The following is a 16339-nucleotide window of genomic DNA, read 5'->3' as shown; positions in this document are numbered from 1 at the left end:
TGTAATGCGTCCGCTCACTTTCCTCATTCACTTCCTGTCCTTCCCCTCCCCACTGGTTGCCACGCAGTTAGCAAACTGGTTGTTTTCTAAATGTAAGGCTAACCTTACTGTCCATTGTCTGTAACTGAGGACAGCCTCTACATCTAATCCACCACAAGCTCATGCTCACGGTCTCTGTATTGGACAGGGTTCTCTTGAGAGGCAAACCAGATTGCTACTAATTATATATAAATATATTTATAAAGATAGATATATAATTCAAGAAATGAACCATTAAATTATATACAGATAGATAATACAAGAAATTAACAGTTAAAGTATAAAGCAATGAGACACTAGCAGTCCTTTAAGGCTTGAGAGCTGCCAATTGCCAGTCCCCTTCTGTAGAGAGAGCTGGGCTATATATACCCAGGCAGCAAACAGCAAGGCAGGTCCCCAACTGTCATCAACTGTCGGTCCCCAGCTCCAGAGATGAACATTCCAATCGTGTGGGCTTGAAGGGACCTCGCCTTACAGCGACACAGTCCACAGGCTAGGCCTCCCACAGGTAGTGTACCCCTTTAAACTGAGGCACAGAACAACCAAGCCATTTATCCCTCTGCCCTTCAGTTCATCCTACTTGTGTTTATCGGCCAGGCTGGCACAATAAACGATAGCAGTCTCCTGTAGCTTCCCTGGATGGAACTGCCTTGCAGCTCCTGAATGAACTTCTAGCCCTTTCAGAGTCAAGTCCCGAGTCTCATATGAAAATCTTTAAGACTGTCTTTGTGGATGATTAAAGTTTGACCACATAACATGGTTAGACTAATCATCTCAAATGAGTCCTAAAATGGCCGTGAAGGTTACTCCGAATGAGGAGGTGCAGAAATACCTAGAGCTGCAGCATCCAAACAAACAAACAAAAAGTATAGAACCTCTGATGACGGGGAGCACAGGAAAGAAGAACGTGTTCTGAAATTGATTGGGGTGACATTTGCGTCAAAGTAATCGATACAGGAATCATTTTCACCACCCCCAAACTTTCCTCACGCACTAGTAACACATACCGCCAATCCTTCTAATCACACCAACTCTTGTCGCTCCAGTCAACAATTGGTTTGCTTTCTATCACTGCAAATTAGTTTTAATTTTCTAAAATTTTATCTAAGTGCAATCAGATGGTATACACTTTTGCTATCTGGCTGCTTACTCTCGTCATAATTATTCTGAGTTTGATAGTTAATCGTTTATTCCTTCTTATTGCTGGGTAACATTCCACGAAGGAACACTGGTGGCATAGTGGACTATGGGTTGGGCTACTAACCACAAGGTCAGCAGTTTGAAATCACCAGCCACTCCACTGGAGAAAGATGAGGCTTTCACCACCCACTGTCTGCCTTCACCAATTTTTCTGTTGTTCATCACCTTCGGTGTGTGTGTGTGTTTGTGGCTGGGGGGGTGTTATACATCAATCATTGCTATTGGTTCCCACTTTTGCCCTCCACCTTCTCCCGACCCTCATGGTATCGTTACTCCCATTATTGTTCCTGAGGGGTTTATCTGCCATGGATTCCGTGTGTTGAGAGCTCTTATCTGTACCAATGCACATGCTCTGGTCTAGCCGAATTTGTAAAGCAGAGTTGGGATCATGATAGTGGTAGCGAGGAAGCATTAAAGAACTAGAGGAATGTTGTGTGTTTCATCAGTACTATACTGCACCCTGGCTTGCTCATTCCTTCCTTGTGACCCTTCTGTGACGGGATGTCCAATTGTCTATGGATGGGCTTTGGGTCTCCATTCTGAAGCCCCCTTGTTCCCACTGATATGATTATTTCTTTTGGGTCTTCTGATGCCTGATACTTGATCCTATCAACACCTCATGATCACATGGGCTGGTGGGTTTCTTCCATATGGGCTTTGTTGCTTCCCAGCTAGATGGCCACGTGTTTATCTCCAAGCACTTAAGGTCACTCTCTTAACAGTCATTTTCAAAGAATAGAAGTTATTCTGACAAAGCCCAACCCACCGATTTTTTTCCCCTTTCATGGATTGTGTCCTAAGAAATCTTGCATAAACCAAGATCACAAAGTTTTTCATTTAAATCTACATTACAGGTTGAGTTCATTGTAAAAGGGACTTCAAAGAGTTCATGGAAAGAAAGTGTATTATGCTCTCACTCCACTTTCCTATGAGCTTTCTGAAGCCCTCCCATGTGACAGAGATATCAACATTCACTGGTGTGCATACAGAGACACAATTATTCACTGGCCATTTGGTAAAAATATTATCCTTTCTCTATTGAAATTGCATTTCTATCTTTGTCAAAATTCGCATCTCCAGGAATAAATAAGGAAGCCTGCGGTGCTAAGCATTGGGCTCCTAGCCTCCAGGCTGGCGATCTAGATTGCTCCACAGGCTCAAGATGAGACTGCGCACTCCCGTACAGATGTGCACTCTCAGAAACCTCACAGAGGGTTGCTATGCACCAGAGTCGATGCAGTGGCAGAGGCTTTGTTGTTGCTGTTTTTATAGGAGTGTGTGTGTGGGGGGGGGGGTCTATTTTGACGCTTTCTGTCACCCTCCATTGATGCCTTTTCTGTCTTTCCATGGCCACTCAGTGGCTTTATAATATCTTACTGTTAGGCAGTGCTAGCTCTCCAAATTCACTCTTCTGTAGAAAAACTGGCGTGGCTATTTGCCAACTGCTATAAAAAGTGTTGTTATTTTTATCGGAATGGTGTTGGGTCTATAGATCAATGTTTAGTGAATGGACGTCTTAACAATATTGAGTCTTCTGATCCACACAGAAAATATTATGCTTTCATTTCTTTAGGACTTGGAAAGTTTCTCTCAGAAATGTTTTTCAGTTTCAGACATATTTTGTCAAATTTACCCTACACACTTGAGATAGTTTATTGTGGCAGCCTGGCTGATAAACACAAGTGGGATTAATTCAAGGGCGGAGAGATAAATGGCTCAGTGAGCCTTGCCTTTCTTGTCTCTCGCTCTTTGATCTGCCTTGCTTGTTCTGTGCCTCAATTTACAGGCTACACTACATGTGGGACGCCTAGCTGGTGGACTGTGTCACTGTAAGTTGAGGTCCCTTTAAGACCACATGATTGGAATGTACATCTCTGGAGCTGGGGACTGACGGTTGGTAACCTGGCTGATGGTTGGTGACCTGCCTTGGTGTTTGCTGCCTATGCTGATATAGCCTAGCTCTCTCTATAGAGGACTACCTGGCAGCCCTCAAGACTTGAAGAACTGTGAGTGTCTCACAATTGTCTCATGGGAGTGAGTTGCACTGAGCCATTTGTACTGCTTTATAATTTAACTGTTCATTTCTTGTATTATATATCTATCTGTTTATAATTTAACCATTCATTGCTTGTATTATCTATCTATTTGTATATAATTTAACAGTTCATTTCTTGTGTTATATATCTATCTTTATAAATATATATAAATAATTACTAGCAATATGGTTTTGTCTCTCTAGAGAATCCTGTCTAACACAACATTGTAAATTTTTATGCTTTTATAAATTGTATTTAAAATTTTTCTATATCTGATTATTCATTACCACATATAGAAGTGCAATTGGCTTTTATACATTGACTGTATAACCCACAACCTTTGTAAATTCACATAGTCAGGTCCCTTAGCATCTGTATAACCTCCCATCAGGTTTTCTACATAAGTGTTATTTGTGAATAAAGATAGTTTTCTTTATTCTATCTAAGCTGGATACGTTTCCTGTACTTTCTTGCTTGATTGTTCTGGTCAGAACCTCCAGTGATAATGTTGAGTGAGAGAGAGAATCTTTGTCCTGTTCTGGACCTTACGGAGAGTGCGTTCTAATTTCATCATTAAGTATAATGCCTGTAGCTGGTTTTTCACAAGTGTTCTTTAAGAAACTAAGGAACATTTGTTACACAGGATTCTCTAGAGAAACAAAGCTAGGACACACACACACACATACATTATAAATAACATTAAGACCAGATAGATAGATAGATAGATAGATAGATAGATAGATAGATAGATAGATACAGCACAAAGGAATGTGACAGCTAATTAGTCCACACAGCAGTACAGAAGGCTCAGTTCAACTCACTTCAGTGGAACAGTTAACATACTGGAAGTCCTTCAACTCATGAGGGCTGCTGAGTACAAGCTCAAAGAAGCAGACAGCTGAGTCTTCCCTAGAACAATGCAGGCAGTCCAGCCACAGGCAGCAAAGAGCAGGGTGGGTCACGAACAGGAGCTTAGCAAAGCAGGCCCAGATGGGATATCAAACTCAAGCAATGCAAGATGACAGGATCCGACAGCCTCAAGCTCGTGCAATATATACACTAGCAGTGTGGTGAAGCAGGTCTCAAAGGAACCTCAAGCTCTAGCAATATGATCCCCAGGTTGGCTGTCCCACAGGTAGTGTAGCTCACAAGCTGAGGCAGAGAACTAGCTAAAGCAGCCACATGCTAGTCCACTGGTCCGATCACCAGAGAAAGAGAGAGAGAGGTGGGCCTTGCTGAGCCATTTATGTTTTTGCCCTACAATTAAACTGCAACCTTATTAATCCCATGTGTTCTTATTGGCCAGGTTGGCACAATAAAACTACCTATCACAGAACGTCTCCTCTATTCCTATTTTGTTGAGAGCTTTTATCAGAAATAAATGCTGGGATTATATAATTTTCCTGTGACTATTGAGATAATCACGTTTTTCTTTCTTTTTTTTTCAGTTCAATACTGTGAATGACATTGATTGATTCCCCCTCCCCCCAATATTAAACCCAACGCTCATTCCTGGGATAAGTCTTAGCTATAATATATTATCCTTTTTAGATATTGTAGAATTCAAATTATTAAAATATTGTTTGGAATTTTGGAGTCATCATCTTTTCTTAGAACGCCTTTTCTAGTTTTAGTCACAGAATGATTTTGTAACCAAGATCTCCTCTATATGTTTCTGGAAGATTCTATCTACAAGTTATAGTACTACCTCCTCAAATATCTTGCAGAATTCACCTGAGCTTGGAGTTTTCTTTGTTTGATGGTTGTAATGACAAGTTCTATATCTTCCTATTCAGGTTATCTATTTTTTTTCATGCATGAGCTATGGTGGTCTGTGTCTTTAAAGGAAATTGTCTGCTTTCCATCTAAGTTGCCAGACTTTCAGGCAAACACATGTCCATAATATTACTATCCTCGTGATACCTGCAGAATCTGTAGCAACATCACCTTTCTCATTTTGACTTGGCAATTGGCACCTTCTTGTATATGATCCGTCTGGCTAGAGATTTAGCAACTATAGATCTTCTCCAAGAGCCGGGAGCAATGGTGGCATGGAGGTCACATGCTGGCCTGCGATTCACAGCTTAAAAGCACCACCACTCCAGGGAGAAAGCTGAGGCTTCCACTCCCGTGAACAGTGATAGTCTTGGAAACGCACAGAGGCAGCTTGCTCTGTCCGAGGGCCAGACTGACTGGAAGGCTGTGAGATTTGGTTTTGTTTTCAAAGAACTAACTTTTGGTTTCATTGACTGTCTCTTTTCTACTCTGTCAGTTTCCATTTTGATCTGTATTATTTCCTTCTGCTTACTTTGGGGGTTTAATTTGTTTACGTAGTAGCTAAGGCTATTGATTTGAGATGGTTTTTCTTTTCTAAAATATAACGGCCTTTTGTGCCTTGATTTTCCCCCTAAAATATCACTTTACTGGCATCCCACACTTTCTGTTATGTTGTGATTTCATTTTTTATTCAGTTCAGAAGACTCACTTATTTTGTTTTTGTTCTTTAGTTGAACCGGCAGTTATCTATTTAGTTCCCAAATACCTACATATTTTCCAGAGATGCTTTTCATTTCTAATTTCATTCCACTGCAATCAGAGAACATGTGTTATATGATCTGCATACTTCTAAATTCATTGAGGTCATTTTACGGCACACATGTATGGTCTATATTATGTTCCGTGTACATTTTATTGTGTTGCTGTTTGTTTCTGACATTTTAAAAATCATAAATTGGCTGAAGGTTGATATAACAGGTCCATTTTCCATTCAATAATTCACATACCGTATACACTCGAGTATAAACTGACCCGAATATCAGCTGAGGCACCTAATTGTACCACAAAACTGCATTTAAAATGTGCTGAAAAACTCGGCTTATACACGAGTATATACGGTGCATTTTTGCTTCATTTCACTCATTGCCTCCCCACAGTATAGCATCACTTGTCTCACCTCCTCCCTGTGTGCCCAGTTTCTACTCCTCCTCCTTTCCTACCCCCTCCGAACTTTGTCCTTGGCTCGATGCTGCCCTTTAATCTCAAATGTTCGATTATTCTGAGGCGCCTATGCTTCGCTAGTGGTATGTTCTCTTCATAGCCCAGTCTATTATTTGGCTAAACATCAAGTCATGGAGATGAGTTCATTTCCAGACCAGAAGGGTGACTAAGGGCGCAGATTCTCCAGTCTCTATCTGACCAGAAAGCCTGGTCTTCTTTTTAAGAGTTTGAGTTTTGCTCCACATTGTCTTTCACTCTTTCCAAGACCTTCTACTGTGACCCCTTTCAGAGCAGTAGGTGTGGTAGCTGGGCACCATCTATTTTGGGTCTCAGAGACACGGAAACAGATATTCACTCGGACAGTTGGTCCCTTGGCCTGTTTCCAAGCATCTTTGATTTCCCTTCTTCTTTCCCCCTGGCAGGGAGAGACCAATGATTGCACTGTGGGTGGCTGCTCACACGCTTTCAAGGCCCAGAGCAGAAGGCACAGGGGCTGCTGTGCCCAGTGAGGGGAGTCTTTGTCTAACTCACCTGGTTACCAGCTCTCCTCTGGCCCACAGGGCTTGGGCAGCCAGACTTGGAGAATGACCACTGCCTTCACACAAACAAAACACAGGGCGGAGGCTGACACAACTGAGCCCCGCCCCTCGATAACGACACTGGGCTGTGGGCTGGTCAAACACACTATAGGCTCTGGATCCAAATCAAGGTTATATGGGTACCCAAGGGGAAATGGGTCCTGACAAAATTTCCCTTTTTAAGTGGAAAAAGTCCATTTTAAAAATCGTGCTTGGTTTTCTTTTCCCTGTTTGGGATGATGTGTATTTGTATGTGTTTGTGTATTCGGCTGAAACAAAGGGCCACAATCTCTTCCTGCATCTATTCCATTTCAGCGAGCTCTTCTAACAAGCCCTGGTGCTGCTGTGGATTCAGTGTTGGGCTAACTACCAGGTCAGCTCCGTGTCATGGCACATATTATGTTGTGGGTTAAAGATGAGGCTGTCTGCTCCCAGAAAGATTTACAGCCCTGTAATCCTATGTAGGGTCACTATGGGAGGGGGGGACCCAGTTCAATGACAGTGTGCTGCAAACCCTAAGGAGCAGCTGTCCTCTCTCCTAGAGGGTTGCTTTGAGTCCGAATGATGATGGCAGTGGCAGCAGGCTAGTTTGCTTATTTCATTTATAAATAAACATCTAAAACTTTCGGTTAACACTTAAGACTAACTACAACTAGCGTACGTACTGTCCCACCCAAATACCTTAGCAGCAAGATCATCATGCCCTCTGACTGGCACCGATGCCTACTTTAGCCTGTGTTCCTTTGCTTCATTTCCATTCTCTGAGGCCGACAGGATGGATCCCTGGTGGTGTTGTGGTTGCATATTGGGCGGTGATTAGCATAGTTGGTAGTGCGAAACCACCAGCAGCTCCAAGAGAGAAAGACTGGGCTTTCGATGCCTACAAATAGTTACAGTCTCAGAAACCCACAAGGGGTCACTATGAGTCAACACTGATTCAATGGCGGTGAGTGAGAAGGCCTATAGGGAGGGATCTGGGTTCTTCATTCAAAGCCCCACTTTGAGTCCTGAGCATCCCCTTCCCACTAGGATGATGCAAAGCCCTGATTTGGGAGTTCCCAGGGGCTGGGGCTGGCAACACAACTACAGCCCCTGACTTCTGCTGGCCCCAAGTCAGAACATCCAGTCACAGGATAGTCAACAATCAAGGGGAATTGATAAAGTCATTCAAGCAAGCTCACCCTGCCTTCATCCTCTCCCTCCCCGTACACGTGCCTGCACCCCCTCCTCTCCCACCTCACGCAGTCCTTCTTCCCACAGCTCACCTGGGCTCCAGGCTCTCCTCCTCCAGGGCTGGCTCCCCACTGCAGCCAGCGTCTCAGGAGGCAGTGTGGAAAACAGCAGTACTTCCCAACCGTCCCTGCACAAAGCCCCCACTGCCCAGTTCCCACCCCATATCGGCTCATTCAGGACGTCTGGGAGTGGGAGCCACACGTAGGTATCTTTACTGCTGGACTGCGTTTTGCATTCCAGCTTTATCATTCACAAGCCATGTGGCCTTGGGAGGTTAAAACCAAATACCAAGCTCACGTCCACCGACTGAGTCGATGCCAACTGATAGTGACCTTGCAGGACAGGGAAGAACTGCCCTGTGAGTTTCTGAGACACTAACTCTTTAAGGGAGTCAAGAAGCCCCACTTTCATCCAAGGAGCAGCTGGTGCTTTCTGCCTGTGGGCCGTGCACTTAGCAGCCCGACGCATAACCACGACGCCCACAGAGCTCCTCTTGGCACTTTGAAGAGAGTGGAAAGACCAGCTTGAGCCATGAAATGAGCCAATGCTTGTGAAGAGCCTAGGACTGTGCCTGGTATGTAAGGCACGTGCTAGGAGCACTGTTACTCTTGTTACGTGCTCTTGAGTCGATTCCAACTCGTAAGAACCCTTTAGGACAGGGCAAAACTGTCCCAGCGGATTTCCTGGGCTGCCATCTTTGTGGGAGACCACCAGATCTTTCTCCCATGGAGCTGCCGGTGGGTTCCGTTAGCACCAAGCACCGAACCACCACACCGCCAGAATTCCTGTTACAAGCACTGCGTTTGACTGTTACCAGGTGTGCCGCAGTGAGCCCCGTTTCTGCCCCCACAAAGTCCTTTACTCATTCAAGCCTTCCCACAGGGGATCTGCATCCAAACCCCACTCCAGTGAAGGGGAGAAAGAGTCCATTGCCCTTTACCAAGTACCTGCTTGGCGCAAACCAGGCATTACTTTAATCTGGGCACTGATCCTCAAGGTTAATATTAGTCTAATCACTTTACCGAAGAATAAACAAGGCTTAACGAGATTAGCTCCGGCTCATCTAGTGATGGAGGCGGCTTACAAGGCAGCTCCTTTTCGCTCCAACTCGCATGCCCTTGGTTATGACAAAAACTTTGACTTTTTTTTTTTTAAGACAGAGAAACAAACCTCCGGATAGGCTTGCTGTCATTTGAGGTTCCTGGGGGGCAGGACGGGCAGCAAATAGCAGGGAAGGGCTCTCCTTTTCAGGACAGGCTAGGAGCTAATTAAGAAAGCCGTGTTAGGGTGAGGATGGCAGCGAAGGCGCTGGCTTGTACTCTGCATCCTGAACCAGACAAAGGACTGCATCCCTCTGAGCCTCCGTGTTCTCACCAGTCAAAAAGGGGTTAATAGTATCTCCCTCGCACTGTCATCAGGATTACAAAGGGTAAATACAAGCAGGGGCCCTAGTGCCGCGGCCACACACAAGCGGTCACGTAAGTCGCCATCGTTACTCCCATTTGGAAACAGTTACTCAACCATCCAAAGTCCACACAGCCATTCCAAATGGCACGAACGAGCTCGATGCCAAGACCAGGAAGGATAAGTAGATGGTCATGACGCCTCTTCAACCATAATCATACAAACCCGCGCCCTTATCCCTTCTGAAGAAACAGCCCATATTCCGTCCCCGTCTGTGCTTCCACCTCCCTTCTGCAGCAAGATTCCAGACCCTGCTCAAAGCCAAGTGACGGTCTTCAAACAAGAACCAGAAAGCCAAGGCGTTCGGCCGCTCTGGGAGAGGCTTGACAGTGTGTGTCTCCAGCAGCTGGGGCGAGATTTACTCTGCAGATGAGAGGCAAGTTTCGACGGTTGCTGAGACTGCCTCCTTCCTTCTCTTCCTAGGAGTGCCTAAGGGATGGGTGCACATAGGCACACACTTGCTCGCTGACAGATGTGCGAGCACACCCGCACGTGCATGCACGCACCCCCCTCCCACCCCACCCCACCCAGCTCTGGAAGCACTTCTTAGCAGCTCCTCGGCAGGCCTAAGGGTCTCTCCTTGGTAATGAACCCCAGACAGCCTCCACCGACAGCCAGTCATGTGTGTGAGCCTTCTACCATAAATGGCACCCACCGCAGGATATTTGGTCCACATCGGACGTGGACGACTCGGCCACCAGCCTCTGGAGCTGCGCCAGCGTGCTGCAGGCTTCCTCCATCTCCTTCCAAATCAGAAACACGTCCTCCCTGACCCCGGCTCCTGGGAAGAGAAGCGCACAACATGAGCGGGCAGCTGAGGCAGGCCCAGGGAGCCTGGACGCATCCCGACTAAATTTCTAGAACATTTCTGAACACCAAACCCATTTTTCATTTCTCACAAAGGCCTTTCTTAGCCCCAAACAAACAAAAAATCATATTCCTGAGAAAACCCATCTGTAGACAATGGGACATCCCCTCACAGAAGGGTCACAGGAAGGGATGAGCCAACCACAGTGCAGTATAGCACCAATGAAACACACGATATTCATCTGGTTCCTTGAGGCTCCCTCATGCCCCACTATCATGACCCCAGTGCTGACTAGATCAGAGCATGCCCACAGGTACAGATAAGAGCTCGTGATATACAGAATCCAGGTCAGATAAACCCCCCAAGAACAGAGAAGGGAGTAGTGATAGATACCAGGAGGGAGGGGAAAGGTGGGGAGAGGAAGGGGAAGAAACCGTGGAGGAAGGAAGACAGCGGTCGGTGTAAGATATGAAAAGAATAATAATTTATAATTTATCAAGGGGTCATGAGGGTGGGGTGGGGTGGGGGAGGGAGGGAGGATAAAAAGAGGAGGTGATACTAAGGGCTCAATAAAAAGTAAGTGTTTAGAAAATGATGATGGGAAATATGTACAAATATGCTCTGTATAAATGATATATGGATTGTTATAAGAGCTGTAAGGGCTTCCAATGAAAAGATCTTTTAAAAAAAGGTCTTCTGGCTTAGGTGGAGAGCAAATGTTCTGAGAATGATGAGGGCAATGAATGTACAAGTGCGCTTTACACAACTGATGTATGTATGGATTGTGATAAGAGCTGTATGAGCCCCCAATCAAACAATTTTAGAAAAAAGGTCCTTCTTGCAACAAAACGGAAAGCCCTAGGAAACGCTGTCAGTCTCAGGGAATCATAAGTGCACACTTCAAGACGCATGAAGTGCATAAAACCAAAACCTACGGCCAGCTCTTAGCAACCCGACAGGACAGAAGACCTGCTCCCCGGGGATGCCGAAGGTATAAATCTTCACAGGGTCAGACAGACAGCCTCATCTTTCCCCCGTGGAGCAACTAGTGGGTTTGAACAACCAAGCTTATAGTTAACAGCTCGGTGCTTATCCCACCATGCCACCAGGATTCCTTTTAAAAAAATATAAACAGAGAGAGTAAATATTTCTAGTAGCCAGAATACTTTAGGATAGATTATTGATAAAGATGAAATAGGATAAAAAAATTTTTAAAGCGCCACATAAAAATCAAGATCACCATTATGAGAAAGAAAAATCAATGGCATATGACAGTATCTCTAAAACAATTCTTCCTCTTCCCCCTAAGGTACTAAGGGCTCTCAAGCATCTTGTTTGGACTCTGCTGTCCTCGTTAAGGATTAGGTTCTTGTGTATCACACTTCAAGACATGATACTGCTACATTAATCTAGGTATTTACTTCTCTCGCGCCACAAAGCAAAGGGCAGAAGGGAGATGTGGTAGTCAGATACTATGTCAACTAGAAACTTTTGGCTAGGGGCAGTGTTTAACCTGCCAATCCGGTGGTAGTCTGATGATGCCTCAATGGAGGGTGGGGTGGGGGCGAGGAGCTGTCAGATCTCTCTGGAGATAAAGTTACACCTCTGTCCATGGCTCTGCATGAGAAAGAATTCACGCTGAAGCCTGGCTCGTGATCCAAGTGAGTTTTGTGAGAGTTAGAAGTTTCAGGTTTACACGGCACCCCTAGGACTCCTCCCGACCATGCGGCTCAGCATCATGCAAAGTTCTCTCTCTCCCTCCCCTCTCTCCCTCCCGACTCTCTGGGCTCCTGCCTTTTCAAGGATTCCAGGGGGAGACGTGGTGGACGACCCCTGATCGACCCCACTGGCTGAACTGAATTCACCTGGCCCAGGTGGGCCAATCCAGGTGGCCAAGGTGGGCCAATTCAGGTTTAGCGCCCACCCATGGCTACCAGCGGGAAACCTGAGCCTCTGAGCATGTGCGGTGCGCCGATCCTTGTTCCTGTGCTTGGCTCTCTGGGCATGCGTTAATGGACATTCCCCATCCCTACGCCAGAGCTACCTAACAGAACCTTCTTATAAATGAGACAAACTAGAACCTCCCTCCACCTCTGCCCCTCCCTTTGCCTTCTTCCCTGCTGAAACTCTGCCTGCCTTGAGGGGAGGCCCCGCGTGAGCCGCTCACCCCTGAGAGCTGCCAGCACCCGCTATGTTTCCACCAACCTGGGATCCATGAGCCTGCACTCACAGGCCCTTGATCGCCCTACTTCCTAGTTCACGTCCCTGCACCACCAGACGGCCGCTAGGGGAGTGAAAGAGAACGTTCGGCCTAGCATCCGACTGATGGACTTGAGTTGGACGGGGCTGGGATGCCTGTTTGTTCTATAAATACTCCTTGATAGAGCGCTCTTTCTTACACACGTCTGCGTGCCACTGGATTGGTTTGTCTAGACAGCCTCGCCTGACACAGGAGGGACGCGAGAGCGAGGAAGGAAGGGAGCCCATTCAGGGCTGTGATGGGGGGTCTCTGCCTTCAAGACTCAGGCTCCTGCTGTTGTGTGGCTCCACCATCCCAGCACATGCCTGCTGTCCTCAAAGTCATCGCATAATTCCAGATGGCTTCGAGACCCCCAAGCGGCAACTCCAGATCACAGTCCAGAGGCAGAGGGTAAGTGGAAGGGGCCCATAGTAATCAGACCCTTGATTCAGTCCATTCCTTTTAAGCGTCTGTTCCACGAGCCCCCCCAACAGATTTGTTACTTAACGTAGGTCAGAGCTTGGTCACATGACCCTGCCTGGCTGCATGAAAAGTCACCGCTGACGTAGAGCAGAATCCTACAGGCAGAGCTGCCCCTGTTTCTGAGGCAGTAACTGTTCACTGCAGTAGAGAGCCCCTTCTGGTGATTTCCATTGCAGCCCAATGTGGAACCGCAGGAGACTCGGAAATGGACGAAGGGGGAAAGGAATGCGTCTTAGGGGCAACTGGTGGTCGCGGCTCCAAGGCCAGCTATGCCCTGCAATGTCCTGCCACTCTTAGCCCACACATGACCCAAGTGCACCGGTGCTGCAGCCTGCCCAGCTAAACAGTCCCAAAGGTGTGCCCTCACACTTGGCCTGCCCGGCCCTGTGAGTGGGCGAAGAGGAATTGCTTATCATCCCATTGTCCATCAGAAACCTCAGAAGGGTCTTTGTTTGTGTGTCCTTGAAAGGACAATCCCTGTGGCTGAACTAATGCTAGTGCTATTCCTGCCCTCGCCAGGCACGGCTCCACAAAGCTTCGCTGCCACTGCCTGCCGTCAGTCCAAGAGACCAGCCCCATTAGAAGCCGCTGCGCATGCGCTTGGCTGCCATCATTGGGCCCGGCCACTAGCCTGGCACTATTTGGATGCGGTTATACTGACAAGAGTTACAGCAAGTGTAGTCTGGGTGTAAGACCCCCACCCTAATTTTAAAAATTATGTTTAAACAACTTTATCCCACACAGTATAGACATTTATGGAATGCTGATAAGGTTCTCATTAAAGCCAACAATTAAATCCAAATTCCTTTAACAAATACTTCTCATGGGCGCCTGCTATGTGCCTAAGTATATGACTGAGCCCTTGTGGTGTAGTGGTTACAGGTTGGGCTGCTGACTGCAAAGGCAGCAGTTCAAAACCATCAGGCACCCTATGAGAGAAGGATGAGGCTTTCCACTTTCCTGAGAGTTACAGTCGCAGAAACCTATGGGGTCATTCTACCCTGCCCTATAAGGTTACTCTGAGTCAAAATAGACTCAGTGGCAGTGAGCTTGGCTTATTTCTATTGTTTGGTATAGATCCAAAAGGAGCCCTTGTGACGCTGTCTGGTAAGCACTAAACTGTGGACCACAAGGTTGGCAGTTCAAAGACACCAGCAGTCCCATGGGAGAAAGATGAGGCTATCTGCTCCTGTAAAGATTTCGAGCCAAACTCACTGGCACCGAGTCAATGGTGACTTATATTGATCTCCTGTGGATTTCCGAGATGGTAACTCTTCATGGAAGTAGGAAGTCCAGTCTTTCTCCCATGGAGCTGTTGGTGATTTCAAGCTGCCAACCACGCGGATTGAGGCCCACGGCTTAACCACGATGCCCCCAGGGCTCCCGGTAGCCTTCGAAGCAGCATAGGTTGCTCTGAGTCTGAATCACGCGACGGCAATAGGCTTGCTTGTTTGATGTTTTCTGTTGCTGTGTCTCTATCCAAGAGAGTCAAAGCAGGGACGCAAATACATGCAGGTGCACCGGAGTTCACTGAAGCATGACTCGCAAAAGGCCAAAGGCGGAAACCACCCGAATGCAGTAGCCCACACCATGAAACAGTCAGCCATGAAAATAATGACCGCGTAGTGACGATGCATCCATAAAAACAGCGGAGCCTCTGTCCAACGCGCAAGACGCTGACAGACCTGGAGAACATTGGGCTTAGTACAGTTACTCATTGCATACAGATAAATATTCGATGACACAATTAGTCTAAGGAAAAAAATCATAAAAAAAGAAAAGTGGTTCTTAACCCAAAGGATAAGACTTTGAAGAGGCCAGGGATGGGGGTGGAGACGGGGAGAGGGGAGGGACCGGAAACTATGGTGTGGGAGGAGGGGGGGGGTGGAAGGGGAAAACAAGAACCACTTGTAGGAGAGCCTGGAAGCAATACCATTACCAGTTTGGTTTGATCTGATTTGATGAATAGGCTGTGCAACTACACAGGGTATGTTTTCTTATAAAACAAAAAAGGTAAGTTAATAACGCTGAAGAACAAAGAACAAGGAGTGACGGTTCACAGCCCTGACCCTCCCCGCCTCCCCCCTGGTTCCTTTCCCTGCACATCTAAGGACTGGTCTGAGAGTCTATCAAAGGAGAAGTCCTACAGAAGCGGACATGGATTCTTTCCTGATAGACACACTTAGTTCAAACCACTGAGAAAAATAAGTCAGTGAAGGTCTGGTACCTACTACAAGAGAGGTGATCCCCAAGAGCATTGTGCTGGTGATGTAAGCCAGGCGCAAAAAGATCAAATGCCATGTATACTTGTGTCGAAGTTGAGTTTTTCAGCACATTCTTTTTTGTTGTTGTTGCTTCTGTTGTTTGTATTTTGTTATTTATTTTAAATCATTTTATTGGGGGCTCACACAACTCTTATCACAATCCATACATACATCACTTGTGTAGAGCACATTTGTACATTCATTGCCCTCATCATCCTCAAACATTTGCTCTCCACTTAGCCCCTGGCATCAGCTCCTCATTTCCCCCTCTCTCCCCACTCCCCCCTCCCTCATGAATCCTTGATAATTTATAAATTATTATTTTGTCATATCTTGCCCTGTCCGATGTCTCCCTTCACCCACTTTTCTGTTGTCTGTCCTCCAGAGAGGAGGTTATGCAGTCTTTGTGGTAAGATTAGGTGCCTCTGCTGTATAAGTCATGTCGACTTATACTTGAGTATGTACAGTACTTGTAATCTGTTCTGCCACGTACGTGAAGACCCAGGCTTGGCGAATGTGGGGAGGACAGCCGGGGGGCTAGGGAAGAGAGGCTGGCAGTTGGTACTGAAGGCAGTCGTTTGTGAGTTCCCTTGGGGAGGGGGTAGAAGGGATGTAGGCTTTTGTTGAAATGGAGGCTAGGATAGTCTCACAGCATGGAAAATGTAGTGAATGTTCCTAAATGATACACTTACAGTGGTTAAAATGGCAAACTTTCTCTGTATATTTGTGTAGTGCAGCAGAAAAATAAAATAATGGTGGGTGCATATATTTTTTCATGGAGTCAAGAAACACACAGCCGAGGTGAAGGGTCAGCAGCCCCCTGGTCCCCTCACACTTGGCTGGATCGAGTGTAAAAGTATTAATAGCTGTGTTCCCAAAGAAGCAGGTGACAAGCCCCGACAGAGACGGATGTCTCCCATAGGTCTGCAGCCATCAACCACCCAAGGCGTCACGTGATGTGTACCCGGCTCCTTGTTGCCACTCCAAAAATAACACAC

The 16339-nt window shown here is 46.4% G+C and overlaps 1 protein-coding gene across 1 annotated transcript in view; it reads right to left on the bottom strand.

The window, feature by feature from the left end:
* Nucleotides 1-16339, bottom strand: part of VWA3B (von Willebrand factor A domain containing 3B) — a 245586-nt gene that overhangs the window by 172742 nt on the left and 56505 nt on the right. The window contains exon 7 of the mRNA XM_075562679.1: nucleotides 10203-10328. Coding sequence (XP_075418794.1) covers nucleotides 10203-10328 — 126 coding nt within the window. The remainder of the gene's footprint in view (nucleotides 1-10202; nucleotides 10329-16339) is intronic.

The sequence above is a fragment of the Tenrec ecaudatus genome, chromosome 11, assembly GCF_050624435.1.
Source record: "Tenrec ecaudatus isolate mTenEca1 chromosome 11, mTenEca1.hap1, whole genome shotgun sequence".
Classification (NCBI taxonomy): domain Eukaryota; kingdom Metazoa; phylum Chordata; class Mammalia; order Afrosoricida; family Tenrecidae; genus Tenrec; species Tenrec ecaudatus.
Note: the sequence above shows the minus strand (reverse complement) of the source record. Positions and strands in the feature narration are given on the sequence as shown.